Source organism: Daktulosphaira vitifoliae, unplaced genomic scaffold (genome assembly GCF_025091365.1).
Source record: "Daktulosphaira vitifoliae isolate Bord-2020 unplaced genomic scaffold, ASM2509136v1 Scaffold_1, whole genome shotgun sequence".
NCBI classification, from domain to species: domain Eukaryota; kingdom Metazoa; phylum Arthropoda; class Insecta; order Hemiptera; family Phylloxeridae; genus Daktulosphaira; species Daktulosphaira vitifoliae.
Genome location: NW_026099572.1, coordinates 27540780 through 27553429, shown reverse-complemented (window position 1 = coordinate 27553429; position 12650 = coordinate 27540780). Strand labels below are relative to the sequence as shown.

The window sequence follows — 12650 nt, the reverse complement described above, 5'->3', positions numbered from 1 at the left end:
GATATTAATAAGGAACCAGCAGATCAAGTAGCTTTTGGAATAAAACACCAATTTTTTTAAAATTAAACACTATCTAAAGATTTGCATCGAAGCGTTTATTTTTGATAGTGATTTTAATCACTGTCAGATATCATTTACTTGATCCAACTATGCCACGTCACCACTGTGCCGCGACCCCCCTGTGCTGGGTTTTTTTTAGTTGATTGTTTACATTTATTGATAACTTTTGTTTTAATAATATGTAAACATTAAGGTGCGTATCGATTATGAGCGGCAGCTGCTCGAGCCATGTTCGTCCACGACAATCCGTTTATTTGCCGCGCGAGCTATTTTAACTTATCTTATTTTAGAGCGCGGCAGCCTCGCGTGGCAAGTTATCCAGATTATTCCAACGTTCAGTTTTCGCGAGATAACCATGGTCGTTTCACGTGCACGAGCAGCTGCCGCTTTCATCGTAATACATCACATTATTAATAAAAAACCTGAACGAAAAGCGCGTTAGTAGATGAAGAAATTGTATGTCAATCGAATGCAGTATGGAGTGAAACTTATGGAAAATATGAGATATGAAGCCATTGGAGACACAACAAAAAATTTTACAAGAAGGACAACCATAGACATTGAGCACTTAAAATCATTAATTGAGCCACAAGTGAAGTAAATGAACACGCAATTTTGAGAAGCGATTTCAGTAACGTAAAGATTAGGTATAACATTAAGATTTCTAGAAATTGAAGATTCGTATACAAGCCTGCAATATCTTTTTCGAGTATCAAAACAATCAATTTCACGAATAGTTCCAGAAGTTTGCGACGCGTTGTGTAATGTTCTGAAAGATTGGGTAAAGGTAAGAAATAATAAACAGTTTTAATTTACACGTTTTACCATTTATTGTAATCGCTAATAACAATAAAATAACCTTTTTTAATAAAAACTTTCAACTTAGAAAAAAAAATCATTCACTTTAATTAGTTAAGAATCCATTCCAAATCTTCATTGTCACAGGAGTTTGATGAAGTTGACTGTAAAGGAAATTGAACTATTGGCTGTGGAGAGGAAACTGGTGGCTAAGGAGACGGAACTGGTGGCTGGAGAGATGGAACTGGGGACTGAGGAGATGGAACTGGAGTCTGAGGAGAAGAAACTGGTGTCTAAGGAGATGGAATTGGGGTCTGAGGAGACGGTGTTGAGTTTTGAGTAGTATTGTAGTAGTTACCATGTCCATAATTAGGACTGTAACAGCCCAAATCAGCTTGAAATATCACATTGTTGATTGCATTTTTCACGTAAATTAAAGTTCGTTGATCATATTTACGGAGTTCGTTTGCTATGTGCTGGCCGTAAGTGGAATATGAGTCGGTGGACAATGATATTTCATTTAGAATTTGAAATGCTTTTTTCAACATAGGTGACTCTTCAGTATTTTTTTTTCTTTTAATATTTTTAACTGTAGGAATATTCGTAGCTTTGTAAATATCTGTTGGTTTTTCTACATGTTTATCAGTACTGTCCGTAGCTGATGGTGCGTTTGGTTCTACATCATTATTTTCAAATGTTATCACATTTTGAGTTGTTAATATCTATAAATTAACGAATAAAGTTAAAAAAAAAGTAAATATGCTTATTTAATTGTTACAGGAACCAGACTCTGAAGAAGAATGGTATGAGTTAGCACAAGATTTTGAAAGAAAATGGAATTTTCCTCGTGCAATAGGTGCGATAGATGGGAAGCATGTAATGTTACAAGCCCCTGTGAACAGTGGTACAGAGTTTTATAACTATAAACATTTTTTTAGTATTTTCCTAATGGCTTTGATGGACGCTGACTATTGCTTTAGGTACGTAGATGTCAGTTATCAGGGTAGACTTTCAGATGGGGGTGTTTTCAAGAATACTAAGTTATACAAAAACTCGAAGAAAAATCTATGAAAAGCCCTCCCCTATCAATACTTCAAGTCCTCTATGCTATCAAAATACCTTATATAATTCTGGCTGACAAAGCTTTTTCACTTAATGAATACACAATGAAACCATTTCAAGGAGAACCAGCCAGAGGTTCTCAGGAAAGAATCTTTAATTACAGGCTGTCTAGAGCACGAAGAGTCGTTGAAAATTCATTCGGAATTCTCAGGTCAGTATTTAGAGTACTACGGAAGCCTATGTTACTAGAACCAAAAACGGCTACTAAAATTGTTCTAACCACTTTTCATTTGCATAATTATTTGAGGAAAAAACCAAATACGCGATCGCTATACGCGCCACCTGGATCTCTAGATAGTGAAATAAACGGAGAACTTAGACCTGGCACTTGAAGAAATGAGCCTGCACTTACATCACGTCTGCCTATGCCTTGTATTCCACGAAGAGCGGGAAACTATGCAAAAGAAATACGTTCACATCTAGCTTATCATTTTGTTACCAATGGAGATATACCGTGGCAAAACAGATATTAAAATTTTTACTTACATCTTCCGGCATCGTTTCGGATGTTTCATTAGGTACGGCTTTGTCTTTCATAAAACCAAAGTTGTCAAAAGCAAACCACTTCGATACGTAAACTTGATGTGTACCTATAATAAAATAATGTATATACAATTCATATTGTAATACTAATGATGAAATAAATCAATAAATGTTTCAGTATTCTGTACAATCAGTGATGTAAAAATAACGTAGGTATTATATCTTTCGTTAGTATAATAAGTGTATTATATAGTATTTAAAAAAAAATGTTTGGTGTTTACATTATTGTATAATATATTTATCCAAGTATATCACTGTTATCAGTTGAAACAATATGCATTGCATGCATTATCGGCCTAACATTTATCACTGGGGTTTTTTCTTTTTATTCCATTTTTATTTTATTTTCTGATAGACAACGTATAATACAATGTTATACAGTTTGTATTATTCAATTTACATCACTATTTACAATACTGCGTAATACTAACCGGAACCAGTAATTAGACTTTTAGCTATTCTTGATTTCTCTCTTCTATATGATGCCTGAAGAGTTGTCATTTTCTTCTTCAGTTCTGGAACAGGTATGCTCATTACTGAACTTATTTCATTGCAAGCATCTTCCCTCATCGACTTATTGTGATAAAGTTGAGATTTACTATTCCATAGAAAATCTTTAGCACCATACAATTGTATTAAGACACGACACTTTTCGTTGTCCATGGTGGTAGCAAAAATGTCGTATTGCCTCGCGAGCGAATTTGAAGTGTTATTGACCATCCCAACTGCTCGCGAGCAACTAACTAAAACTTCTATGCCGCGTGCTATTTTCCGACATAATTTGGCTCGCCACGCGGCATGTTCGAGTGCGACAACAAAAAAGTTATCTTGCGCGGCAACTCGGTATCCATTTGGCGCGGTTGCCGCGCGAGCCAATGTTCGAGGGTTTGCCACTCATAATCGATACGCATTTTTACAAAAATATAATCTTGGCGATGAGATATCGTAAAGATTAGATAAACAATCTCACAAAAGAAATTAAAATTTTTTTTTTAATTGTGTTAAGGTTGTTGAGCAACTTAAATTCACAAAATTGCATTAAAAAAAAATGTCTGATAAATATAGAATATACACACATCTCACAATGTCAGACAAGACAAATTATGCAGTATTACATTAATTCTTAAATGAAAAATACCAAAAATATGTGATCAATCAATGCCTAATTGTTTATTGTAGCGACATCTAGCAGTAAAAAAAAACATTATATATTATTGTATGGTAACCATAAATTTTGTAAACATGGATAGGACATTGATGCTTCATCAATGAAGAATATGGTGATAGTAAATTGAGGCTATTTGTTTGCATTATTACATGATAAGATTTTACTTTTTATTATTTAATGGTTAGTAATAAATAATTATTATAAGTTATGTAATTTATAATAATGTAAAAGTTATAAGTTATAATTTATTATAAACTTATTACAAAATTAAAAACAGTATCTTATGCGCTTATCACAATTAAAATGTAAACAAACGGCCTCATATTAATATCAGTTCAGGATCGCGAAAACACTAGGGCCTCAATTATGAATATCCTATCCATGTTTATAAGATCTATGGTGGTAACCAAAATTTATTAGTGATAAGTATTGGTTGATTTGGAAACACTTCATACTCGTTAATAATAAAAGTACTTTATCTAATTCGAGTATAAAAATGTAAACAATATTTAATAATTAATTTTAGAAACGCATTATAAATCTTTATATTTATAAAACATTTAATGAAATTTAATTCACCAAAGCATTTAATAAAACTAATGTATTAATTTATCCCGACAGTAAAATAATTTTAAAAAAAATTATTTGAGAAATAATTATATTTATTTTTTAAATATCCTTATCACTAACAGTTGTTCTGATATATGGATATATTTTTTAGATTACTTACCCATACATTTAAATTATCTGTGATTACCAAAAACAATAAAAGTTTAACCATAGCGGTTAATATAATATCAATAATATCCTGATAAATGATAAAAATAAATAAATTTCGCTACAAATTTACAATAACAAAAATAAAGTTTTACTTTCCTTTATATGTATATATATATAGTTGAGTATTACTAGTTAAATATCAATTAGATAAATTTGAAGTCTTATATAGTAATGTATGATGAAACAGTAAAATTTTTATAACTGCTTTAGATTTAAGTTATCTTTTCTACTTTAGCTGACTAATAACTTTAAGAAATGGCATCTTCAGTTGAGTTTAAGAATCTAAAATTATCAGAATGTTTTGATCAAGGTTTAACATCGTACGAAAACATTTGTGAGTCAACTGAGCCATCCAAAGAATCAGAAGTTCAAGTCTGTTAATTTTTCTTAATACAAAACTGTTTATTTAATTATTATTTTTTATTTACAGTATAAAATAATTAAATGTATGAAAATGTTGGAATATGCAACCCAACTTGTTTCTGCAGCTGAATTGTATAGTAATAATGAGACTATTGAAGAAGTACCAACATCTGATATAAAATATATGTTGCTACCGTTTATGTTAGGTTCTCTTGCTTTAAAGCTTACCAATAATGGAAATCGGTTAAATGTGGTAAAAACAGCTGAAGTATATTTCAGAGATTATTTGCAAAGGTTTATATTAAATAATAAAATAATTTTAATTTAATATTAATAAAATTAACAAAAACTTTTTTCTAAATAAAATTTCGAATAAATATTGATTAACTATTGAAATTTTATCAAGGTGCAAAGATTATGGTTTAACTGATGTCACATTACCTTCTCCATATAATGAAACGGATGAAACAACAACTCAATTTTCTATGGATTTTACTTTAATGGCTCGTAGACGTGCAGAAAAAATTAAAAATTATAAAGAACAGAAATTAATGGAGTCTCAACTTCAATTATTAAAAGAACAAAATAAATGTGAAAATGTAGAAGAAGAATGCAAAAGAAGCTATATTATTTCTTTACTTAAGTTTAATGTTAGTAAAGCTTTAGAAGAAATTGATTCTCTTCAAGCTGAAATGAGAATATTACATTACAAATTAAAAAATGAAGATAACCTTGATCAGATTAAAGGATCTAAAATTAAAAGTAAACCTTTAACACCCATTATTATCACCAAAAATGAATTACAAAAAAAAGTTTTTGGTGCTGGATATCCTAGTTTACCAACTATGACTGTTGAAGAATTCTGTCAACAACGTATCAATGATGGAGTGTAAATATGCTATATTATCTTAAGAAAATTAAGAAAATCATGTTATAATAAAAATTTATTTGTTTAGATGGCATTTACCCACAGCTGAAAACACAAAATGCTTGCAACAGTTAGATGAAGCTCCAAAAAAACATGAAAGTGATAATGAAGATCAGCTGAATGAAGAAGTAGAAGAAAATGAAAGGCAGCGTTTAAATGCTCGTGATGAATATAAGGATGATCATCGTCGAGGTTGGGGAAACAGATATAATAGAAGTTAAAAGCTTAAAAACAATTACTAGATTGTATATTTACTTGTTCCATATTATTTAATAAAAACATTTTCAAGTTACATGTAATAAGAAATTGTTTCTTAATATTTATTTTATACATTTTTAATAGTATCCTTTTTTTTCGTATCATCATTGTTTAAAATCCTATTTAGTAAAAGAAATTGTCATTAATTAAATTTTAAAGGATTGAAAATATTTTTTTTCAATTAGAATTGATCCAACTCTACACAAAGTAAAAGATAAGGTTGAAATTTTCCAAGAAAGTAACTATGCATTAGATATACAGCTTTAGAAGGGATAGTGAAACATTTTCTTAGTATTAAATCTCTCGAGTAGATATTCCAGGGACTTATTTAGAGGGGAAAGTGAGTATCATCTGATTGTCATTTTTTTAATTAGGAGGCAGTAGCATTTGTTTGTAACCATAATATATAAAAAAGGGGGGATATATAGGGGTGACAATAAAACTTTACCTGAGTCGTCAAAACTCATAATACGTCTCTGAAATATCAACAACTGGTTTTATTTTAGATATATATATATATGCATTGATGTTATACAAAGATTCTTACAATTATGTTAGAAGAAAAATAGGAATGAATAAGATTACACTTTATGAAAAAAAAGTTATAATAATCAATATAAAAAATTCATTTTTTTTTTCATTAAAATTTGAGATTACTATCTAATACTACTAAAATATTCAACTATTTTTATAAACAAAAAAGATAATTCATTAAATATTGATAAAAAAAAAACACTCGTAGACTTAAAAGTGTTAATAGTTTAGTCTACTTTATTAATTTTTAAATTCACCTAGTTAAAATTATATCATGTGTGTAGGAAAATAGGTGAAGTTACATATCTCAGCCAGATAAATTGTTGAAAAAGTTATTAAATACATATATGGGTGATACTTTTTTTGGTCGAAAAATTTTGCTCCCAAGATTTTTTTTATTTCTTTGGAGTAAAAAATATGTATTCCCAAAATGTTGAAGCCATATCTTGATTTTTTACTGAGCAGGTAAGCTTTAAAAGTTTTCCGATTTAAATTAAATGGTTTTTTTTTTCAAAAATAGTTATGAAAGTTGAGAAAAAATCTTATAAATATGAAACACATGTCAATCGATGTAAAATGTTTTGAGCTTTCAGGTCCAGTAATAAAAAATATGCTCAAACGACGTTTTACGAATGCACAAGGCGTAAATGTAGTAAAATGTGGTAAAATCACGCAAATTCAGATTATTTTCAATTAGAAATCATTTTAATTGCGTAAATATTTATATTATATGAATTATTAATTAAATTTATTTATACATTATAATAAATATAGTGCAATTTATACTTTATTCAAATCATACACTGAACATTATATTTATTTAGATGTTATAAATAACCTACACATAATGGCGTCTTAAAAAATTTTAGATATTGAGAATTGTTAAAATAAATAGTATTTGTATTTGACCAATTTGCAATATCGTTTAAGTAATAAAACATTTTTTAGTATTATCTTTCTCTATATCACTGATAGATTTCAATACAATTACTATTTTATCTTTTCTTTAATATTTTCAGAGAATATTTCATCAAAAAATGCCATTGCAGCTGTTTAATTAAGTTTATTTAAAATTAAAAATTTGGTAGATTATTCCAAAAGCAACATGATCTCCTATTTCCTTATTTTTTATTCTAATTACAAATTTTATGATTTATAATTGTAATATATGTATAAATATTTATTATAGCAATTAAATGTAGTATGAAATTGATATTTAATAATTTAGTATTGTAATTTTTACAGAGAAATTATAAAAAATTATAAAGTAGTTATTACTTTGAGGTAAACGTATATAAAAGTTAAAGGTCTTGATGCAACACTTCAAAAAAAATTGTTTGTTATTTATAAATAAATTTACTGTTCTACTAAGAATTTTCATCCGAGACCATAGTATACTTTTCTAAACCAATTTTTGCACAGATTTCAAATCTGCAATTAGAGTTTCGCATAGGGCCTAAATAATAACAAAATCCTTCTAATTAATATAACAAATATTTATGTTTGATTATTAGGTTACATATGGATAATCAATAATGATATTTTAATTAAAAATAAGTTGAAAAAGTTCATATTTCTAAACGCATAATTAAGTTTTGAACCACCCTTGTACACCCAGAGAAAAACCTCGATCTATATAATAAATTCATTGTTCAATTTGATAAATATATCATTACTATTGAATCTATGATATATTTATCAATATGATAATTTTTTTTCTTGTCTTGAACAATAATTATTTATAAGAATAATTATTTTGTTCGTATTAATAAAACATTATCATAAACCCTTGATAAAATTTCTCTATCAAAATTGATTGAGGTTTTTCTTTGGGTGTATAAAGAGAGATGGCTCGATTTAAAAAAGTATGTCGAATGAAAGAGGTATATAATTAGTATTTATCATAAAAAATTGTATTGATCCATTTTTCAAAAAGTTATAACATTATAAAGTTAAAAATATAAAAATGAATTTTCTACAAAAATCGTATTTTTTTAATTAACTTTGTTGTTCGTTTTCACCGTGAAAACAAAGTCCATTTTTTTTTTTATATTTAAGTATATTACATAAGCTTTCATTTAATGTATATAACTGTCATTATATCCGAAAATTTTTCAAAGATTAAGTTGAGATAGTTGTCATTTTAAATTCCTTTTCTGTGGGCAGGTAAATGATCAGATTTATAAAAAAATATACACAAAATGATAAGTACCTCAAGTATCTATAAAAAAAAAATGTATTGATCCATAAATTTTTCAAAAAGTTATGGTTGTTTTAAGTAAAATACATTTTAAAAATGTCAAAAATTAGCAATTTTTTAAAAAAATTCCCCCATTTACGAGGAACGAGGGAAAATTTTTCAATTATTGAGGGCAATGTCTCCGATTAGATATGATTTGTTATCTTTTGACGTATCGTTGAAAGAAATCGGTTCGGCGAGAGCTAAAAAAAAGTGGTAACAGACACAAAAAATAATAATAAAATAAAAAAAAATAAATCATAGCGAAATACCTTCTCAAATTCGCAACGAACCTAATAAAGAAATATAAACAAAACTGTGTATTTATTTTTTAGTATTATTGGATATTACAATGATAACTTAAATCACACATGTGTAATATACCCTATGTGTTCTTCTATAATGTTGATTTTAACATAAATTTATAAAAAAAATGTTTTTTTAGCTCAACTTACAAGTTTGAAACCTACATCAATAAATAAGAAATTTTATGAGGATTTAAAAAATTGTTTTGTTTAATTGATAAGTGGTCGGGAACTTATGTAATTACTATTAACTGTTAAATTATATAAAAGCTCCATATATTGTTAAAATCGCTATTTTCTTGTAAACATTTAATAAATCATTTTAACAGAAATCTTAGTAATCAATCCTATATAATTCTGTTCTAAAAATATAGTTATTACCTACAGTTATGTATTTGTTTTACTGAGTAAACATTACATTTTGTTCTACATTGACGTCAAGAATAATGCTTAATTTTATAGTTTGTTTTATTAATGGTACCATTTTATAGCTAAACATTTATATTTTAATCTTTATAAGTGTATAATCGTGCATTTTGAAATTAATTAAATATGTTTCGCCTTGTTTATAATATCTTTTTATACATAAGTGTTCCATTTTCAAATGTATTTGGTGAACAGTTTGCCAACTTTTTTCCGGTTGATTTTAGTAACTATGATTCAATCAAGTTATCAGTTATTCTAGAAGAAATCCATAGAAGTGATATATTAAATCATGTGGGGAAATTGGAAGATGGTATGATAACTTTTGAAGAACATGGTAATTTAATATACTCGCGTTCACCTCCAAATGCAGTGGGAGATTTTATGAACGTGTTATTTATCGACATGTTGATGTTTTATATTAATGAAATTACTCGTTTTAGTAATATCCCGGTTAATGAAAAATCTGATATCGTCAATGAAATAACCTCAATAAAAAACTTATTTCCCGAGTGCAAATATATTTTAAATATTCTGAATTACTTATACAACAGCGATGTCGAATTCGAACGTCTCTTGAGCTTATATTACACATTATGTGTTTCAATAGAAAAGTGGTGTGATTTTTATTTAAAACAAAATACAATAACATTTAATCCTTTTATTGCCTCAAGAGATAAACTCTTAAATAAAAGACATATTGTTGATTTATTAGATGGAGCAAAATATAAAGAAAATTATAATAAAGTGTTTAGTAATTATAACGAAACTGAAAGAATTAATTTTTTTAAGCGTTTCGATAAATTGTTTCATACAATTAATAAGCTTTGGATGAAACCGGAATCGTTAACTTTTTCCTTTTTATTTGATAAAAAATATAAAGATAAACAAGATGATAGCTTTATGTATTTAATTACAAAGGAAGTTCACGTAAATGAATGTTATATATACAAACCTAACGAAAAAATAAGCCTAAAAAAAATGTATAACACTAAAATACGAACTGAGAGTGATATTAAAGTTTTGTTAAGATTTTTCAAGCTTATATTGAATACAATTGATAACGTCTTTAACGAGTTCCTTTATCATCATTTTTATATTATTTATTCAAATATGATAAGTGAAACTCATACTGTTGAGCAAATGTATCTAGCTTTACAGCCGCTTATGAAAAAATGTAACTGGAGAGAAAAAATTCAGAAATTTGAATCTATAATGCGTTATTTAAACTTCAGTTACGAGAAAAAATCAACTCGTCAAGACCTCTTGATTATGATGAATAATAATAATTGGAAAAACGATTTTATTAAATCTAAAACATTTTTTTTATTTAAAAAAATAGTGTCTTCTTACCAGCTCAATTTAATATCAACTAATATAACTAAAGAGTGGCAATTAATTGATACGAAAAAACAAAATAATAATTACGCATTTAACTATGACGAAACAAATGAGAGGCTTTGTAATAACTGTATGCGAGTAGATGACTTTCTAGGGTCTCTAAAAGATATTGCAATTTATTATCATAGTATGCCTACATATATGTAATCACAGAACAATATAAAATCTTAAATTTTCAAAATAATGTTAGAAAACAATTTGATTTTTAGTAAAAATAATTCTCAATGTAACATCAATTTGTACTTAAAATGAATGCTAATTTAATATATAGAGTACAAGATGTTGTCTGTTTAACTAATTGGGTATGCTTAAGTTCTAAATCCTTAATAATTATTTCTTGCAAATTTTGATATTAATTTCCTTTAATAATTTAATTTCATAACAATATACATGCAAAATAAAACTTACTATGTATTAATAAAATATAAGAAATTACATAATATTTTAAGGCTTTATATTTTTTAAATATAATTATTTTTATGAGTGCTATTTACATCAATGTGCATTAAACTGTAGTTATTTTTACATAATTGTTTACATTAAAATATTAATTTAATAAAAAGCGTTGAATCAGAAACCACAAATTTCGTTTATGTGAAACAAAATAAAATTGTAAATGAAAATTAAATTATCATTAATCCACTACAAAAATTATTTAAGATATATAACATTTTTTGTAGTCTGTAATTTACAATCTAATAAAAATATCTGTATTTAAACAAATTGGCCCTATTATAAGTCAAATTATTATTCTTTGAATAATGAAATAAAAGGAATTTTCCAAACAAATTAAAAATAGTTTTTATAACTTTAAAGTACGTGATTAAGTAAAAATCTTGAATTCATGATCCGAAAAAGATAAACATTTGTTTTATTGATTTCGAAATTTAATAGTTCCTCTATGAAACACTTTTAATTTATTTTTCATTACAGATAACAATCTTTTTATTTTGTAGGAGAAATAAAAAATATATTATTTATCATGCACGGATAAAATTTTATCCAACTCCTAATAATTGTAATTAATATGTTTTTATTTTTTGTGTTTAATATTTCGGACAAAATGCAGTTTCAATTAAGAGGATTAAAATGGATTTACTTTTTTTATTGGACACTGAATTTAAAATAAGTTGTAACTTTGGGGCAATTTTATTCTATACAAGTTATTACAACTTATAAATTTTATAACAATTATTATTCAATTAATATTGTTGTAAGCTAACAATACACACACGAAAACTTGAATATTTGTCTTATAAACATCGTAAAATGACGTTATTCCATTAATTTTAACATTCAAACTAATGCGGAACGAAAACTCCTCTTTTACCTATATTGAATATCTATTGTACATAGTTTTTCTGTAGTAGTTATTTGAAAAAATAACAATTAAAACATGAATTCTTCAGTACCATATTACAAATTATTAGCTTTGAGACATGCGTCGTTCCCGAACAAACTATAGTTCGTAACCTATAGATTACTGAACGATAATATAGTAAACAAATACAAGCCAAAAAATCGTCGTTCGTTTACTATTTTTTTTTGAAATGCTTGATAGGCGTACTATTACAAAGTTATATCTCTGATTCTTGGTACAAACAACTCAAGTCAAATATTGTAATTTCTGACTGAAGACAATTGACAACAAGTTACAAAAAAAAAAATCTATTTAATTTAACCTAATCCTCTTAAGTCATTTATCTTATAAATACACAAGAATTTGAT

At 26.8% G+C, this 12650-nt stretch overlaps 2 protein-coding genes across 2 annotated transcripts; one reads left to right on the top strand and one right to left on the bottom strand.

Moving 5' to 3' along the window:
- Positions 1-717: 717 nt before the first annotated feature.
- On the bottom strand, positions 718-3615 carry LOC126903409 (uncharacterized). The gene is made up of 3 exons (XM_050681563.1): positions 2955-3615; positions 2467-2570; positions 718-1580 (listed from the first exon to the last, which is right to left on the bottom strand). The coding sequence occupies exons 1-3, from the start codon at positions 3241-3243 to the stop codon at positions 1152-1154; spliced, it is 822 nt and encodes a 273-aa protein (XP_050537520.1). The 5' UTR covers positions 3244-3615; the 3' UTR covers positions 718-1151.
- An 882-nt stretch (positions 3616-4497) lies between these two features.
- Positions 4498-6056, top strand: LOC126903356 (immunoglobulin-binding protein 1). The gene is made up of 5 exons (XM_050681513.1): positions 4498-4644; positions 4707-4843; positions 4902-5128; positions 5241-5723; positions 5791-6056. The coding sequence occupies exons 2-5, from the start codon at positions 4727-4729 to the stop codon at positions 5981-5983; spliced, it is 1020 nt and encodes a 339-aa protein (XP_050537470.1). The 5' UTR covers positions 4498-4644; positions 4707-4726; the 3' UTR covers positions 5984-6056.
- Positions 6057-12650: the final 6594 nt, after the last annotated feature.

Coding starts and splice junctions, on each gene's coding strand:
- LOC126903409 (XM_050681563.1), bottom strand. CDS start 3,243: ATGGTCAATAACACTTCAAATTCGCTCGCGAGGCAATACGACATTTTT. Junction 2,571..2,954: donor AAGTCTAATTACTGGTTCCG/GTTAGTATTACG, acceptor ATTTTATTATAG/GTACACATCAAGTTTACGTA. Junction 1,581..2,466: donor CCGAAACGATGCCGGAAGAT/GTAAGTAAAAAT, acceptor GTTAATTTATAG/ATATTAACAACTCAAAATGT.
- LOC126903356 (XM_050681513.1), top strand. CDS start 4,727: ATGGCATCTTCAGTTGAGTTTAAGAATCTAAAATTATCAGAATGTTTT. Junction 4,844..4,901: donor CCAAAGAATCAGAAGTTCAA/GTCTGTTAATTT, acceptor TTTTATTTACAG/TATAAAATAATTAAATGTAT. Junction 5,724..5,790: donor CAACGTATCAATGATGGAGT/GTAAATATGCTA, acceptor TTATTTGTTTAG/ATGGCATTTACCCACAGCTG.